We start from the raw sequence: 15,130 nt of genomic DNA on the forward strand, positions 1-15,130 counted from the left end.
AGCCCAGCCACCCAGGTTAGCCCAACTACCAGGTTAGCCCAACCACAAGGTTAGCCCAGCCACCAGGTTAGCCCAGCCACCCAGGTTAGCCCAACTACCAGGTTAGCCCAACCACAAGGTTAGCCCAGCCACCAGGTTAGCCCAGCCACCCAGGTTAGCCCACCTGTCCCACAACCTGCTTCCCCAAGATGATCTGAGCACTGTTAAATCCATGGATTAACATTTATTCACGCACCTGCAGGTGCTGTACAGAACATTGAGTCAGATGGGGTCCCTGCCCCTGGGGTTCACAATCTAAACAAGACAGAGACACACAGGACACAGACGAAGGGGACGGGATGGAGGCAGGGGACATACCCAAGGGAAAGACAGATGGCCTCAGAGAGCCAACACCCAGAACACAGAGGTGGATTAAATCCCATCCCCTTGATTTTGGGTGGGGGTGGGAGGAATGGGGAATTATTCAGGAGAAGCTTCCAGAGATCAGGGAATATAGATAGAGGAAGGACAGGAAGGCAAACAAAGGGAGGAGGACTAACCTGTGGGAGAAGCGAGCCCGGCCTGCAGAACGGGGGGGGGGGAAGGGGGATCTAGGATCTAGGAGAGCATGGGCACCCAGGACAGGGAAATCCCCCTGCCGGCAGGTCCCAGGATGGGCTCTTGGGGTCACTGAGGAGGGGCTGGGAAGGACCTCAGTACGGGGGTGGGGGGTCTAGTAACACAGCGAGAAGGGCCTCTGAATTCCTCTGATCCTACTCCCTCATGGGACAGAAGCAGGACCAGAGGCCCCTAGGGAAAGCATCTTGCCCAAGGCCCCGAAGCATTAAGTGGCCAGGCCTGGCACTTACAGGCCTCTTAATGGGCAATACCTGAGCACCAGGGCTGGTTGGTATTTTATATTTTTTTTTCCAGGGACTATTTTCCATGGGAAAAACTCAAGGCCCTGGGCCTTTCCTCCCTTTGCTCAGGGCCGAGCTACTTGGCGGCTGCCTCCCATGGCTCCTCCAGGCTCCATGAGAAGGGGGAGTCACCCCGGGGCAGGGAGGGAAAGCTGAGCTGGGTACCGCAGGTCCTCTAGATATGGGGACTAGGCGGTCCCCCAAGCTCCCTTCCGGCATTGCTTCCCTGACTAGGGATCAGCTTCCAGAGAGAAAAAGAATGAAGGATATTGAAACCCAGACCAAGTGTGGGCAAGTCAGCTGCCTCCCTTCAGGAGGACTCCATGATCAGGGTCAGGGGTAGAAAGGAGGTGGGGATGGGCAGAAAACTGGACTGGGATTTTCTTTTGTGCTCACAAGGGAAGCTGATTAGCACCTTCTTCCAAGGAAACCCTGAGCACGGCTCAGACCTCAGTTCCTCCTTGGGAGGGATGGGGGCTGGGGTGCTTATTGCCCAGAGAACAGAAGTGACTTGCCTAAGGTCACACAGCCAGTGAGGGGGAAGAGTCAGGTCTAGAAGCCAGTTTTCTGGGGGCCAGCACTCCCTCTTGAGCTGTTCCCCAGAACTGGGGTGGGGGAGACAACGTCTGCTTGGCTATTGCTATTTCTAAGGGGGCCAGGACCACCAGGCCCAGGGCCCTACCCAATTCCTCCTAACTCCCCACTAACATCTGGGGAAGAGGAGGGAGCTAGCTATAACCAACCATGGCCATAGTTAGGCCTCCCCTTAGGGCAGTTTTGGTGGGTGCCACAGTAAAATGATATCCCCTGCTCCGATCCTGGCTGGTCTGCTCTGGTTCAGGTGTGGATCAAGGGCGAATGAGTCTCTCTCAGTTCCTCCTGGGTGTTGCGGGTGGGGAGGGGGGCAGTGAGGTGGGGCTGCAGGGACACAGTAGGAGGCTCTAAGATGTTAATAATTCCCCTTGGGGGATGACAGCTAGGGAGCCAGCAAATGCATCTTGGAAGAAGAGCCAGTCATATGCCACCCAAGGCCAGAGAAAAATGTGTGTGGTGGAGAGAGCCCCAGCCTGCCCCACCCTACCCCATCTCCTTCACCTCCTTCTCCTGGGGAGGGTGGGGGGGCTAAGGTACGGCGGAGGAAGGAGCCAAGGCCCTGCTTTTTCACTACCATTTATTAATCAGAACGGCCCCACTCCACAAAAAGCAGGGGCTATTCCCACAAAAATATCAATCTGCAAAGAGGAAATCTCGCTGGCTTAGAGGGTGTGTGGTGGAAATTTTTTATGGTTTTTTTCCCATTAGTTTTTCTTCCTTTCTCTTCGCTGAGAATGTTGAGGTTTGTGGTTTTTTGTTTTTTTTTTATTGTTTTGTGGTGGTAAATTTTTTCTTTTTTTTCTTTTTTCTTTTTTTTATAAAACACTTGCTGGAAGAGGACTCAACAGAATAGAAGTAGCAGAGTCCCCCCTCCCCACCTGTGCTCTAGCCGGGCTGGGAGTTGGAGGCTGCCTGAGCCTTTAGGCCCTTGTCTCTCCCATCCCCTCCCTCAGGTACATTGCTGGATGAAGGGCTGGGGGCGGGGAGAACTCTGTACAGCAGTTACAGGAGGATAGTCACAAGAAAGAAGACATAGCTGAAAAAGGTAATGGCGCAAAGCTCTAACATCCCCCAAAGAGACCGAAGATGCCTCTCACATCCTAACGGGGACTGAAGGGACCCAGGACACTGATGCACCTTGGCCTCAGGGCAAAGCAGGCCTCACTCTCAGGGCAAGCAGAATAACACTTTGCCCTTTCCAGATCCAAGGGCATCCAGGGCAACCCTGGACATAGGTCAGGTGACCGCAACCTAACAACCTCCCCTGTGAGGTAGGTGAAGCGTTAAATATGACACCATTTTACAAGTGAAGAAACATCCCTGGGGCAACTGTGGGGCTGCTTCTGGTCCCCCTGCTTCTCCTCTGTCCTTTCACACCTACCTCTGGCCAGCCCCTTGCACCCTGACCCCATTCAGCTCCCCTACCTCGATGGCCAGCTGAGTACTCATTGGTCTGAGGACAGGTTGGCTGCCCTGCGCATGGTCTCATCGACCATCTAGGCCTCAATCCAATAAACACCAGAGGTGGGCTGTGGGCAGGGAGAGCTTTCCTTCCTTCCTCCCTCCCTCAGCTGCATGAAGTAGAAACTTCAGCAGGGACAGAAAAAGTCAACAGCGTAACCCAAGATGCAAGGGGGAAGACTTGGGAAGGCTATGGGAGGAGGAGGTAGAGGAAGCAGGGGGTCCCCATTCCTGATCCATTTAGTCACCCTTTCAGAAAAAAAGACACCACCCCAAGAGCATCTTTGCATCTGGCTGGCTAAGAGCTGCCCCGGCCAGGCACTAAAACAGAGATGGACAGGCCCTCTGCTCTAATACGATTTGGTTTGATCCCAGCTGGGAGGTTGGGGGCTTGCTGGCTGGCTGGTCCCTCCCCACTCACAAGGAGGGGGAGGAGGGAAGAAAGGGGGAGACCCATGAAGTGCCCAGCTGCAGAGAGCCAGAGCCCATTAATGCTTCCTGCACCTTCCTCTCATCCAGTCCTCCCCTCTCCTTTGCCCTCCCCAGAGCTGGCGGAGACCTTAGAGGCTGTTTGGTCTGAAGCCCTCATTTTACAGAGAGGAAAACTGAGACCCCAAGAGGAGAAGAGCCTCTCCTGATCTCTTAGCCTTCTCTGAGTTTCTTTACCCACAATCTCTCCTCCCCTGTTGCACCTCCCTCTTCTTTCTCTAGCTTCCCCTGAGGGCATCACTACCCTGTTCCACTGCCCCTTCCATACAAGCCTGAGCCTTTGTGCCAGGGATTGGATCACAGAATTTAGATCTGAAAGGACCTGAGAGAGCCCCTTCTGGACCACTCCCTCCCCCTCCATTTCACCAATGAGGAGACAGAGATGAAGTTACCTGCCTGCCCAAGGTCACACAGCTTGATAATGAGCCAGGAACGTAATCCAGATCAGAGAGGCCCAGCTTTTTCATTCATTCATTCGCAGGAGAAGAATATCCTAGCCTGAGCACTGGAAGGAACCTTAGATTGCCTCGCCCAATCCCTGTATTTTTCTAATGAAGATGCTGAGGCCCAGAGAATCAAGTGATTTGCCCACAGTGACACAGGGTGAAGATAAGAGAGGGCAGAGTTATGCCCTGGCAAGGCTGGGAGTTATCGTGTGTGATGGAAGGTGGTTCAGCCCTGAAGTAAGCTCTGAAGTAAGACAGCCTGGCGTGGTGCAAAGATATGGAGCCTGAAGAACCAAGTTCAAATCCCTGCTCTGTCTCTAATTCAGATGTGACCATGGGCAGATTACTTTTGCCTCATTCAGAGATACTTTACATTCTAAGACCCCTCTCTGCTCAAAAGGTCCCTCTGCATACATCATTCTATACTCTAAAGTCTAGGGTCCTGCCAGCTCTGACATTCTCCACTCTGATGTTTCTTTGTGTCTTGAACTGAGGCAGTTGGACTGGATGAGCTCTCCAGCTCATTCTAACTCTAGGAATCCCTACTCTAAGCACAGGACATAACCCAAGCCTCCTAAACCTGGGAGGCTGGATGTTACCCCCGAAGCCAAAGATGTTTGCCCCACTGTGGACCTACGGGATGGGTCTCTGGGGATCACTGCCAGTCTCTCCCCTTCCCACCCCATCCCAAACATGATAGGGTATCTGCATTTTCTTCTCCATCCCATGCCAGCTTTTATGCAAGAACATGGGCACAGAGCGGCTGCCAGTCCATGATGTCTATTTGCCATCTGGTGGCCAGTCTTGGAAACTGCAGGTCTACACCTGCACCTGGGGGACTCGGGATGAGTTGACTTTCAGCTGGGATCACCTACAAGCTGACACTCTGTCACAAGCAGGGAGCTGGTTCCAATTCTATGGGAGCCAGGCAGGGCCACTGGCCTTGCCTCATCATCTCAGGGAAACTTCAGATGGCTCCATCTCATTTCTCTTGGCAAGGAGTGGGCAGAAAAAGAGGGGCACAGGGGGAGAAGGGAATGACAGAAGGGGTATGGCCCTCCCCAGCCTCCTTTATGCTGATCTAGTAGGGGTTCAGAAGTACTTTGGGGGTAAATTGATGGTCACTCCAACTCCCAGCATTGGGGGGAGATGGTCCTAGCTCAACGGGTCCTCCTCTGAGTTAGCTGCCTACCTCAGGCAGGGAGAGGGAGAAGGACCTGTGACATCATGGGCTTGGACTAGACAATCTTTGCAGTCTCTTCTAGATCAGACCTTCTAGCTTCCAAGTTCAGCTCAGACCCTTCTAACTCTGACTGTTTGTGATCTAATGTCTGAATGACATTACATGTTCTATATCCTAAGGTCTCCCTTAGCTCCAGCATTCGGTGATTTATATTTTAAGACAACTTCCTCCTCCTCCCCACTTCTGATGGACGTTCTGTGTTCTAGATTCCCCTCCAGCTCTGATGATATGCAGGCCAAAGTCTCTTCTAAGTCTGAGAACCAGTGTTCTAAGGTCTGTTCAGCTCTCACATTTGATATCCAAAAGTTCCTTCCAGGCCTGACCATTTATGTGCTAACGTTCCTCCCAGCTGTGATGGGCCACCTTTAAGGTGCATCCCAGTGCCAGCATTCTGTGTTCTAAGGCCCCTTCCAGTTCCTACAATCTCCATTCAGAGTTCCAAGGACTCGTGTAACTCTCTCAGAGACTTATTTTAAGGTTCCTTCCAGCCTGGACCTTTCATGTCTTAAGGCCTTCCCTCTGAGCTCTGAGATTCTGTTCTAAGGCTCCCTCCAATTCTGACAGCATGGGAAGGAGGTGAGAAGTGGGGTAGGTAGGTACTGGGGGAAGGCTGGAAAGCAGGAATAAGGGATCTGAAAGAATCAGGAAGAGTCTGGAAGGCTAGGAGAGATACCTGCCAGAGCTGAATGAAGCACTTTTCCAAGTGAGAATGAAGGTAATGGAATCTTGGAAGTGGGAGGACAAACTGGGACCACTTAGGAAAGGTCAGGACCCGCTCAAGGGCTCCAGGGATGGACCACTTCGGCACTGTGTATCCATGCCAGGGGTAATGGCTGGGACTGGCCCACTTAAAAATTCTCAGCAGTGGGACATAGCTCTGGGGGTGATTGACTAGACTATTTACCGGAAGAACCTTGGAGACTCAGCTCACATGGAGATGATGTACCAAGATGGCCACGGAGCACTCAGAGGCTTGAACTATGGTTATAGGAATGGATAGCTGTTGGTCTGGGTTGCTCTGGGGAGAATATGGGGCTAGGGACAGGGACATGTGGAAGTAAAACAGAAGAGGGGAGTGGGATGTAGGGCAACCAGGACCGGATTTGTACTAAGTGAAAGGACTTGGATTCACATTTCAGCTTGGTACTTGCTTCTACTGTAATCTTGGCCCAGTGACCTAACCCCTCTGGGCCTCAGTTTCCCTATTTCAAAAATGAGAGAGTCTAGCTAGATGACCTTAAAAGGGCTCTTTTAACTCTAACTCCTAGGATCTTATGCCTATTTTTGTACTAAAAAAAAAATACCACACGTACTGTCTTTTTCATACATACAGAATTTCCTACTTCATGTTTTAGAAGGGAAATGAGAGCCAGCACATGTATTTTCTGCAGAGACCCCATTCTATGGTGAGGAGAACCAGAAATGTGGCATGAAAAACCCTGGCCCAGATAATTCAGACACAATACCCTGGTCTCCAGGAATTGGAAGGCAGAGATTAGAACAGGAAATAGCATTCTTGTTCTCAAACCAGCACGAAGGCCCAGTCTTTAACCAGTGACAGCACTGGCCTTGGGAATCAAAGGACCGAGGTTCACTTCTGAGCTTGGTTACTTATGTCTTTGGATAGGCCAGCCTGGGCATCTGTTTCCTTATTTGAAAAATGAGGGGCTTGGAAAAACTGTCTTGTAAGGCTTCTTCCAGCTTCAGATACTAAGATACGATGGGATATTGGATGTGTGGGACAAACAAGGTGTCCCTCTTCCCTTTCCCTCATCTTCCTTTCTTTTGTCCTTAAGGATTGACTTTGACCTTTCTCTTTATCTCCTCTTTCCTTATCCCACCATCTTCTCTCTACTCCTCCTTTTTTTGTACCTCTTACCTTTCCGAAGCCCCACCTCTCAGCACAACCTCTGGACCAGCACAGCGAGCCATCTGGAGCCCCCAACGGCTCCCCACACACTCACACTCGAGCGCACATACACACACACACACACACACACACACAAAGGTTGAACACAGTACATGTACACAGGACCTTGGCTCTGAAGCCAGGCTATTTATACCCCCCTGGCACACAGGGGCCTCCAGACGGCTTAAAAAACCCAACATCCCAGAGGGGAGGAGGGCCATTCCGGCCAGGCCAATTGCCACGGCCTTACCATGCCCTTGCCCTCTTTGGCCAGGGGCTGACTGAAGCTCGGCCAGCCCACAGCTCCAGAAGCCACCTTAAAGAAAATGGCGGGCAAGTCAAGTTCCGCCAGGTGGGGCCTCTGGAGGGATCTCTTTGTCCTGCCGTCTGTCCATCTCTCTGTCCATCCATATCTCTCTCTCTCTCCCCCCCTCCTGTTTCTTTAGTGTCGGCGAGTTGAAGAAAAGGGGCAAGCAGGAAAATGGCTCCCAAAGACCTCCCCAAATGGGGGGGCTGGCACTTCCTAGAAACATGGCCATACTGAGTCATGAGCCCCCTCTCTGACTGAGCCCACAGGGGTCCTTCCCCCCACCCAATGGGGGAGCCACGCCCAGGGCATTGTGCATAAAGTGTGAAGGCGTGACCCCCAAACCATGGGCCCACAGCCCCACCCCCGGGCCTCCCCAGGCCCTACTCAGGCCTTCAGCTGGTGCCACTGAGCCACGGGCTGCCGAGGACGGGCAATCATGTCCTTCCAATGTTTCACCTCCCCAGGACCGCTCTTCCAGGACAGATAGATCTGGAGGGAGGAGAGTGAAAGAGGAAATTGATCACACAATTACCAAGCATTAATTAAGCACCTCCTGTGTGCCAGCCACTCTGCTGGGTGAGCCTTTAATCTATCATGAATGTACAAAGTGAATGCAAAGTTATTTTTAAAGGAAGGCACTAACCTCTGGGACTGGGGGGTGGGGGGTGGGGGTGCGTCAGTGAAGGCCTTACATAGAAGGTGGGGGTTAAGCTGAACTTTGAAGGAAACTGGGGCAGCTAAGAGGCCACAGTGAAAAGGGAGGGCATCTCAGACATGGGGATCAGCCTGGGCAAAGGCATGGTGGTGGGTGAAAGGACAGCAAGAAGCCCACTGGGGCAGACTGTCAGATATGTGAAGAGGAGGGATGTGTACTAAAGCTGGAAAGATGGGAGAGGGCAGAGTCACAGAGAGCTTTGAATGACAAACTAGGGAGTTTAGAGTTGATTCTAGAGGTAAGAAGGGAGAAGATGGGGTTTCCTGAGTGGGGCCATGACAGTCAGCAGCCCCACTAGGGATGAGTGACCTTTCTAAGTCTCTCTTAAATAGGGGGAAATAATTTTTACAGGCTGTCATGAAGAAAAGTGATTTAAAAACCTGGTGACCCTATATAAATGTGAGCAATGACTGCCATGGTCAGAGAATCACAGATTGGAGCATCTGGTTCCACCCCTGGCTTTACAGATGAGGCTACTGAGGCCAGAGAGGCTCAGTCACCCCTTCAGTGACTCAGGTCAGGAGAAACCAAGCAACCAGGAGAAAAGGTCCTAGAGAGGGAGGTGAGTCTAACTCAAAGAGCCAGGATGACCTCAGCGTTGGAAAGGAAAGTGACTGTGAGACTTTTCAGGGCTCTGATCAAGTTAATGATCAACCAAGGACTCCAGAGAGCCAAGGAGGAAACAAACAGGCTGCCCATCCTTGGACAGGAGCGGAGGGACTCAGGTGTAGAAAGGACCAGGGGTTTCCAGGCAGGAGTGTTACAATGCAAATTTGTCTGGCTCTGATGACACCTTACAAAGAAGCAGGGGTGGGGAGGAGGGCAAAGAAAGAAGTGTTAATGAAATACTAAAAGATGTTCAGAGTAGAGGTTCTGAGAGGGACGTGGGGAAGCAGGGCCACGTGAATCCTTCCTTCCTTCCCTTTCTCCTTCCTTTCTCTCCATTTTTCCTTCCTTCCTTCCTTCCTCCCTCCTTCCCTCCCTCCCTCCCTTCCTTTCTTTCTTCCTTCCTCCCTCCTTCCCTTCCTCCCTCCCTCCCTCCCTTCCTCCCTCCCTCCTTCCCTCCCTTCCTTCCTTCCTTTCTTCCTTCCTTCCTTCCTTCCTTCCTTCCTTCCTTCCTTCCTTCCTTCCTTCCTTCCTTCCTTCCTTCCTTCCTTCCTTCCTTCCTTCCTTCTTTCCTTCCTTCCCTCTCTCCTTCCTTAGTCCCCTCCTTTCTTCCTCCTGCAGTTAGCTTCACACCCTCATTCATGCATATATTTAGCAGATATTGATTGGTTTTCTCCAGCACACACAGCCCGCCCTCCCTCCCTCCCCCTATCAGCGTCAGCAGGCTGCCCGGTGCTAGTGACCCCGACCTTGCCGATGACATCATTCCGGCTAAGCTTATCCTTGTCCATGACCGTGATGATGATGGTCGTCTCCCGAAGCTTCTCTGTGGGAATGTCAAAGATGAAGGACTCATTGAAGACAGGATTCAGGTTCCTCTTCATAGTCACCGTCTTCTTCTTCTCCACTCGCTTGTCCTTGTACATCAACCACACCTTCACATAGGGATCTGTGTGGAGAGAGGCAGGAGTCAATGGGAGTGGGGCTTCCTCGGCCCTAACCCAACCCATTGAGGGAGGACAGAAAGTTAGGAGAAGTGGAGAAAAGAGGGCTCCCTTCCTTTGGTGGCAGAGCATCCATGAAAGGACCAAAGGGGTCCTTGAGATATCCTCTGAGAACAGGGGCCTTTAAGGCTCCTTTAAGGAGCCTGAGAACAGGGAATGTCAGAGCTGGGAGGGGCCTTAGGACAGGGAATGTCAGGCCTTAGAGAAGATTTGGCTCAATGACCTCATTTTACAGATGAGAAAACTTGGACCTAGAGAGGGGTCATGACTAGCTCAGGGTCACCAAGAAAGTTAACAGAATCAGGACCAGAACCCAGACCTTGCATTCTTTCTACTACTGTGCTACCTTCTTTCTTCTAGAAAGAAATCCAGAATAAGCCCCTCTCTGTTGACAAAGGGTCCACAGAGAGCCTGGTGCTTGACATAGTCCCCAGCACCCAGTAGACACTTAAAAGGTTGACTGACTGCTGCCTGACATTTCTGGCTTTGGGAGGATTCTGTGAAGAAGGACTCCCCAGGAAGGGGTCCCCAAGGGATGGAGCTGAACAGCACGAGGTGGGTGAATGAGGAGGGACATTTAGCTGGGACCACACAGAATGAAGGGACTGAGGCTGGTGTCCTGGTGAGAGAGGGTCAGAGGGCTTGGAAGCCTGAGCTCAGGTGGGGCCCCTTGGCCTCATCAGCCCAGTCCATCCCCAAGCCCAGAGTACCAGATGTGCCCCCAATGTCCATGGCTTTGAGGTTCCGTGCTTTGATGATATTCACAATGATGGAGTTGGCAGAGGGGTTATAGCACAGGGACAGGAGCAGTTCCCCTCGACTTCCCTGGAGGAAACAAAAGGAGAGGGGTGGGGTAGGACTGAGACATGGCTAGAGGAGGGGGCATTCTTTCGAAGTCCACTAAGATGAGGGACTTACAGCTCTTGGCTCCTCACCCTGACCTTAACCCACATTCAAGAGGAACACATCCCATTCTCAGATTCCCACTTAGGTGTGGGCCATGGGGTCTCTTTTACAATTCCCCCTATCCCCCTATAATAATAACATCAGCTAGCATTCCTACAGTGCTTTAAGATTTGCAAAGCACTTCACAAATATTATCTCTTTTTGTCATCAGAGCAACTCTTGGAGAAGATACTATGCTCATTCCATTTTTTAGATGAGGAAACTGAGGTCAACAGAAGCTAAGTACTTGCTCAGGATCTTCTAGCTAGGAAATGTCTAAGGCAGGAACTGAACTCAGATCCTCGCACTCTGCGCACTTTGGCGCCATCTAGCTGACTTTTAAGACCACACACACGTCCTGATCCCGGAGCCTAGCTAAGCTGAGGTTCCCCTGCCCACAGGGTGAGGGGAAGCCCCTCCCTGCCGTGCGGGACCTTTCTCTGGTCCAGCCTCAGGGAGGGTCTGAAAGAGAGGAAAGGGTCTTACACTCCCGTCACTACATGGCTTTAGCTCCTTCCAGAACGTCTGCATCTGGGTCAGGTCCACTTTGTTGAGAGGGATGGACACCTCCCCAATGGGGTCGTTCCGACTGAAGCGGTCATAGTCCAGGACTTGGAGGTACAGCACCCGCTGCACTACCTTTTCATAGGGGAAGCCTGTGGGGTCCCGAGAAGAAAGTCAGGATTGTGGACCCCGAACCCCCACCCCAGACCCTCTCAACCCCTACCCCAGGCCCTCCATCTTCCACAGATGGAAGAGATCTGGAGTCTCAGAGCGAGAAAGGGCTGTGCCCACAAGACAGATGCATACTACAACATCCCCCACAAGTCATCATCTAGCCTCTGTCCAAAGACTTCTAGGGAAGGAGAGCTCACTATCTACCATGGTCTCCCCTTCACCTTTGGACAGCTCTAATCTTTAAGAACTGTTTGATCTTACATCTCTTTCTTTGTGACTTCCACCCACTGTCTCTTTTATCAGCCAAACTTCAAGAAAAAGGGGCCTGTGGTCAGTGATACAACTTCCTCTCCTCTCACTCTCTTCTGAACCTTCTACAGTCTGGCTTCTGACCTCATCATTCAATTGAAATTGCCTTCTCCAGTTCCACCAGTGATGCCCAATCTAGTGGCATCCTCTCTCTCTTCATCCTTTTTGACTTTGCAGACTAGGACCACCCTACATACTCTCTGAGTTTTGGTGATCACTGCTCTCTCTGTTTCTTTCTCCCTCCCTTCTCCCCTGCGCTTTTCTTCTACCTCTCTGACTGCTTCTTCTCAGTCTCACTGCTGGCTCATCATCTACATTGTGCTATGATCTAGGCCCTTTATACTATTTTTTCTATGGTCTGTCACTTGATAATCTCATCAGTTCCTATGGATCTAATTATTAACATTATACCAATGATTTCCAGATCAACATGCATACCCAGCCCCAACCTCTGCCCTGAACTACCATCGTGCATCACCTAACTGGATGTCTTGTCAACAACCCAAACTCAACTTGTCCAAAACAGAACTGTTCTCACCCCCCATCCCATCACTCCCTAACTTTAGTGAACTTCCTTGTTTCTGTCCACCCCCTTTTTTTGAGGCAATCAAGGTTAAGTGACTTGCCCAGGGTCACATAGCTAGTGTTAGGTCCTCCCAACATTAGGGGTCTTCCCTGTTTCTGATGAGGGTACCACCATCCTCCCAGTTACCTAGATTCACAAAATCATGGTCCATGTCACCTCCTCCCACTCACTCTACATATCAAGCAGTTGCCAGATCCTACCTTTTCTGTCTCCACACCCTGTCTCCTATAGATGGTCCTTTTTCTCTAGCCTTATAGCCACTACACTGGCTCTGGGCAGCATCATCTCCTGCCTGTACTACTCCAGTGGCCTCCTAACTGGCTTCCCTGGCCCAAGTCTCTCCCCACTCCAGTTTGGCCTCCACACAGCCACCTCAGTGAATTTCCTAAAGGGCTATTCTGATCATGTCACCCTCCTCTGCAATAGAATCCAGTGGTTTCCAATTACCTCCTGGATCAAATACAAACAGCTCTGACATTTCCAGTTCTTTACAATCTAGTCCCTTCCTAACATTCCATACATTCTCTGTGCCTTTGCCCAGACTGTGCCCCATGCCAGGAATGCTTTCCCTCCCTCACCTCTGCCTCTCAGAATCCTGGTTGGAGTGACACCTTCTGGTCCTACCAGGTGCCAGGGTCCTCCCCTCCTCCCCAACGTGTGCAAGAATATAGAATGTAAACTCATTGAGACCAGGGATTGTTTCGCCTTTGCCTCTCTATCCCTAGCATTTAGCACAGTGTCTGGCATACAGTAGGTGCTTAATACATGCTTGTTGATTTACACAACAAATCGAAGGCATCTGACACATCTGGTTTATGAAAGGATCTGATGTAAAGATAACTCAGGACCTCAAAGCTGGGAGGGGCCTCGAAGGACACCCCTAAAAACTGAGCAGGAATCCCTCCGTCCTACAACATACCTGATAAAGGTTGGTCACCTCCAGTGACAGGGAGCTCATCACCTTTCCTGGACACTTCTTTAACTGCTAGGACATGGATCTCCAGATCTGCCTCTCATCCTCTCCCCTCCCCCCACCTCCACCCCCACTTGGCTCCTGGTTTTGCCCTCTGGGGCTGAGAAAAAGGAATTGGATCCTTTCATTAAATGACTTTGCTACCAGGGAGTTGGGAAAACATGCGTGCTTGGAGCTCTGGTCTCATTTCCCTTTTGTTCCCTTTCCTACTTAGCCAAAGCCTCTTCAAAATCCACTGAATAGGCTGAATGTCCTGGTCTCCTAGATGCAGAGAAGGGGGGAACATGGGGTCAGGACACAGAAGAGGGAGTGCTGGAGAGCTGAGAACCACAGAGCTGGGGAGATGAAGGGATGTCGGAGACCAACAAACCAAGGCCTCCTCTCCCGACTTCTAGACTGGGCATTTCTGCCCTGCTCCCCCACAGTCTTCCTCAGGGGAGCACCCAGAGTGAAGGACTGTCAGGCTGTGGGGAAAGAGGGAGCCAGCAACCAGTGCCCCCCAACTAGGTCGGGAGCGGAATGGGTAAATGGACTGTGCTATCCCCTTCTCCCCTTCCCTGCCCAGGATCCCCCATCTAATCCAATCTTGGAATTTTGCAAAGGAGGAAACTGAGTGAGGCCCAGGGACATGAAGTCATTTGCCCAAGGTCACACAGCTATTAAGTGGTAGAGTGACGTGACCCTTCATCCTCCAGAACATTTTCCCTCATACTCTATAGCCTCTGGTTTCACCATTGTCACCAAGGTGTTTCCTGAGGTCGCAGCTCCCCAATATGGAGCCCATTTCTGTAACTCCCCACACCTCCACCTCAAGCTGGCCTTAACTGAATTGTCTTCAAACCTTGATCTGAGGATGAATGTCACACCGCCTGCCTGGGGCCAGTGGTGTGAGCCCCTTGGGCCTGACTCAGGCAACAGGGAGGCTCTCTCTGGCCTCAGTGCCAAGAAGTCCCAGAATCTTGAGGGGTCTTTAGGTGTGACCTAAAGACCAAGTCCAGACTCAATCCCACAGGCCAACTCCAAAGCCTGTTCTCCTCTGCTGAGGGGCCTAGCCCACAGCCCCCATAGCCACACCACCCCAGTGAAGGCCTAGCCCTGTGGTTGAGGAGCAAAAGGAAAATGCCAGTCTGCAGCCCAGAGTCAAACGGGGATGCTACTAGTTATCTGTCCTTCAGAGAGTCACACCTCCCACTAGGACAGGGATGCCCCCTACTCTCCTTCCTGGAGCCCCCAAGAGAGGGCCTCACTTGGCACCTCCTGGACCCTGTCTATTAATTCTCCATGAAGTGGTTGCTGAGTGTTTCCAGGGTGTCTAGGCTACATGTGTGGAGGGAAGGGAGGGTTCAGAGAATAAAAATGCCCTCTTATTGTCCCCTAGGGTTTGCAGGATGCTTTCAGCACAGCCATGGCCCCCTCCTCCCATCTCTGTGTCTTGGAATAGACTCTCCCTCTTTGTCTTCTTCCGGCCCTGCCTCACCTCTATCAGTTGGAATCTCTCCCTTCCTTCAAAGCCTAACTCAGGGGTCCCCTACCCCAGGAAGTCCTCCCTGTCCCTTTCTGGGAATACTCCCACTGGATCTCCTTAGGATCCAACAGAAGGGGAGGTCAATATCTAATAGCAATGAGGGCCACGAAACTGGACACCCATAAGGAGTCCTGTGGGCCACGGAGCCACTGAGAAAGCCACGTATTCTGCTGAATTTCATTTATCTTGTCAAATATTTCCAATTGCATTTTACTTTGGTTCGGGTGATACTTGGGAGTACTGAGGATGCCCACAGGCCATGTGTCTGACACCTTTGCCTCTCCTGGATACCAGACTGACGGATGAACTGGCCCTTCTCAACACCACAGACTCCTTAAAAGCAGGGCCACGACCTTCTCTAGGTTTGTGTGACCAGAGAGAAACCCAGGGCCCTGCACACAGTTGGCACTTCATGAGTGAGGACTTAGGAGAAAAGTC

General features: G+C 51.6%; 1 protein-coding gene across 5 annotated transcripts in view; it reads right to left on the bottom strand.

Moving 5' to 3' along the window:
• Positions 1-203: 203 nt before the first annotated feature.
• SYT7 (synaptotagmin 7) overlaps positions 204-15,130 on the bottom strand; it is a 91,139-nt gene continuing 76,212 nt past the window's right edge. For all 5 annotated transcript variants that reach the window (XM_072638835.1, XM_072638831.1, XM_072638832.1 and 2 more), the window contains 4 exons: positions 11,108-11,277; positions 10,387-10,501; positions 9,422-9,621; positions 204-7,840 (listed from right to left, as the gene is read on the bottom strand). In XM_072638835.1, the coding sequence (XP_072494936.1) occupies positions 7,736-7,840; positions 9,422-9,621; positions 10,387-10,501; positions 11,108-11,277 (590 nt within the window). In that variant the 3' untranslated portion in view covers positions 204-7,735. The remainder of the gene's footprint in view (positions 7,841-9,421; positions 9,622-10,386; positions 10,502-11,107; positions 11,278-15,130) is intronic.

Source organism: Notamacropus eugenii, chromosome 2 (assembly GCF_028372415.1).
Source record: "Notamacropus eugenii isolate mMacEug1 chromosome 2, mMacEug1.pri_v2, whole genome shotgun sequence".
Classification (NCBI taxonomy): domain Eukaryota; kingdom Metazoa; phylum Chordata; class Mammalia; order Diprotodontia; family Macropodidae; genus Notamacropus; species Notamacropus eugenii.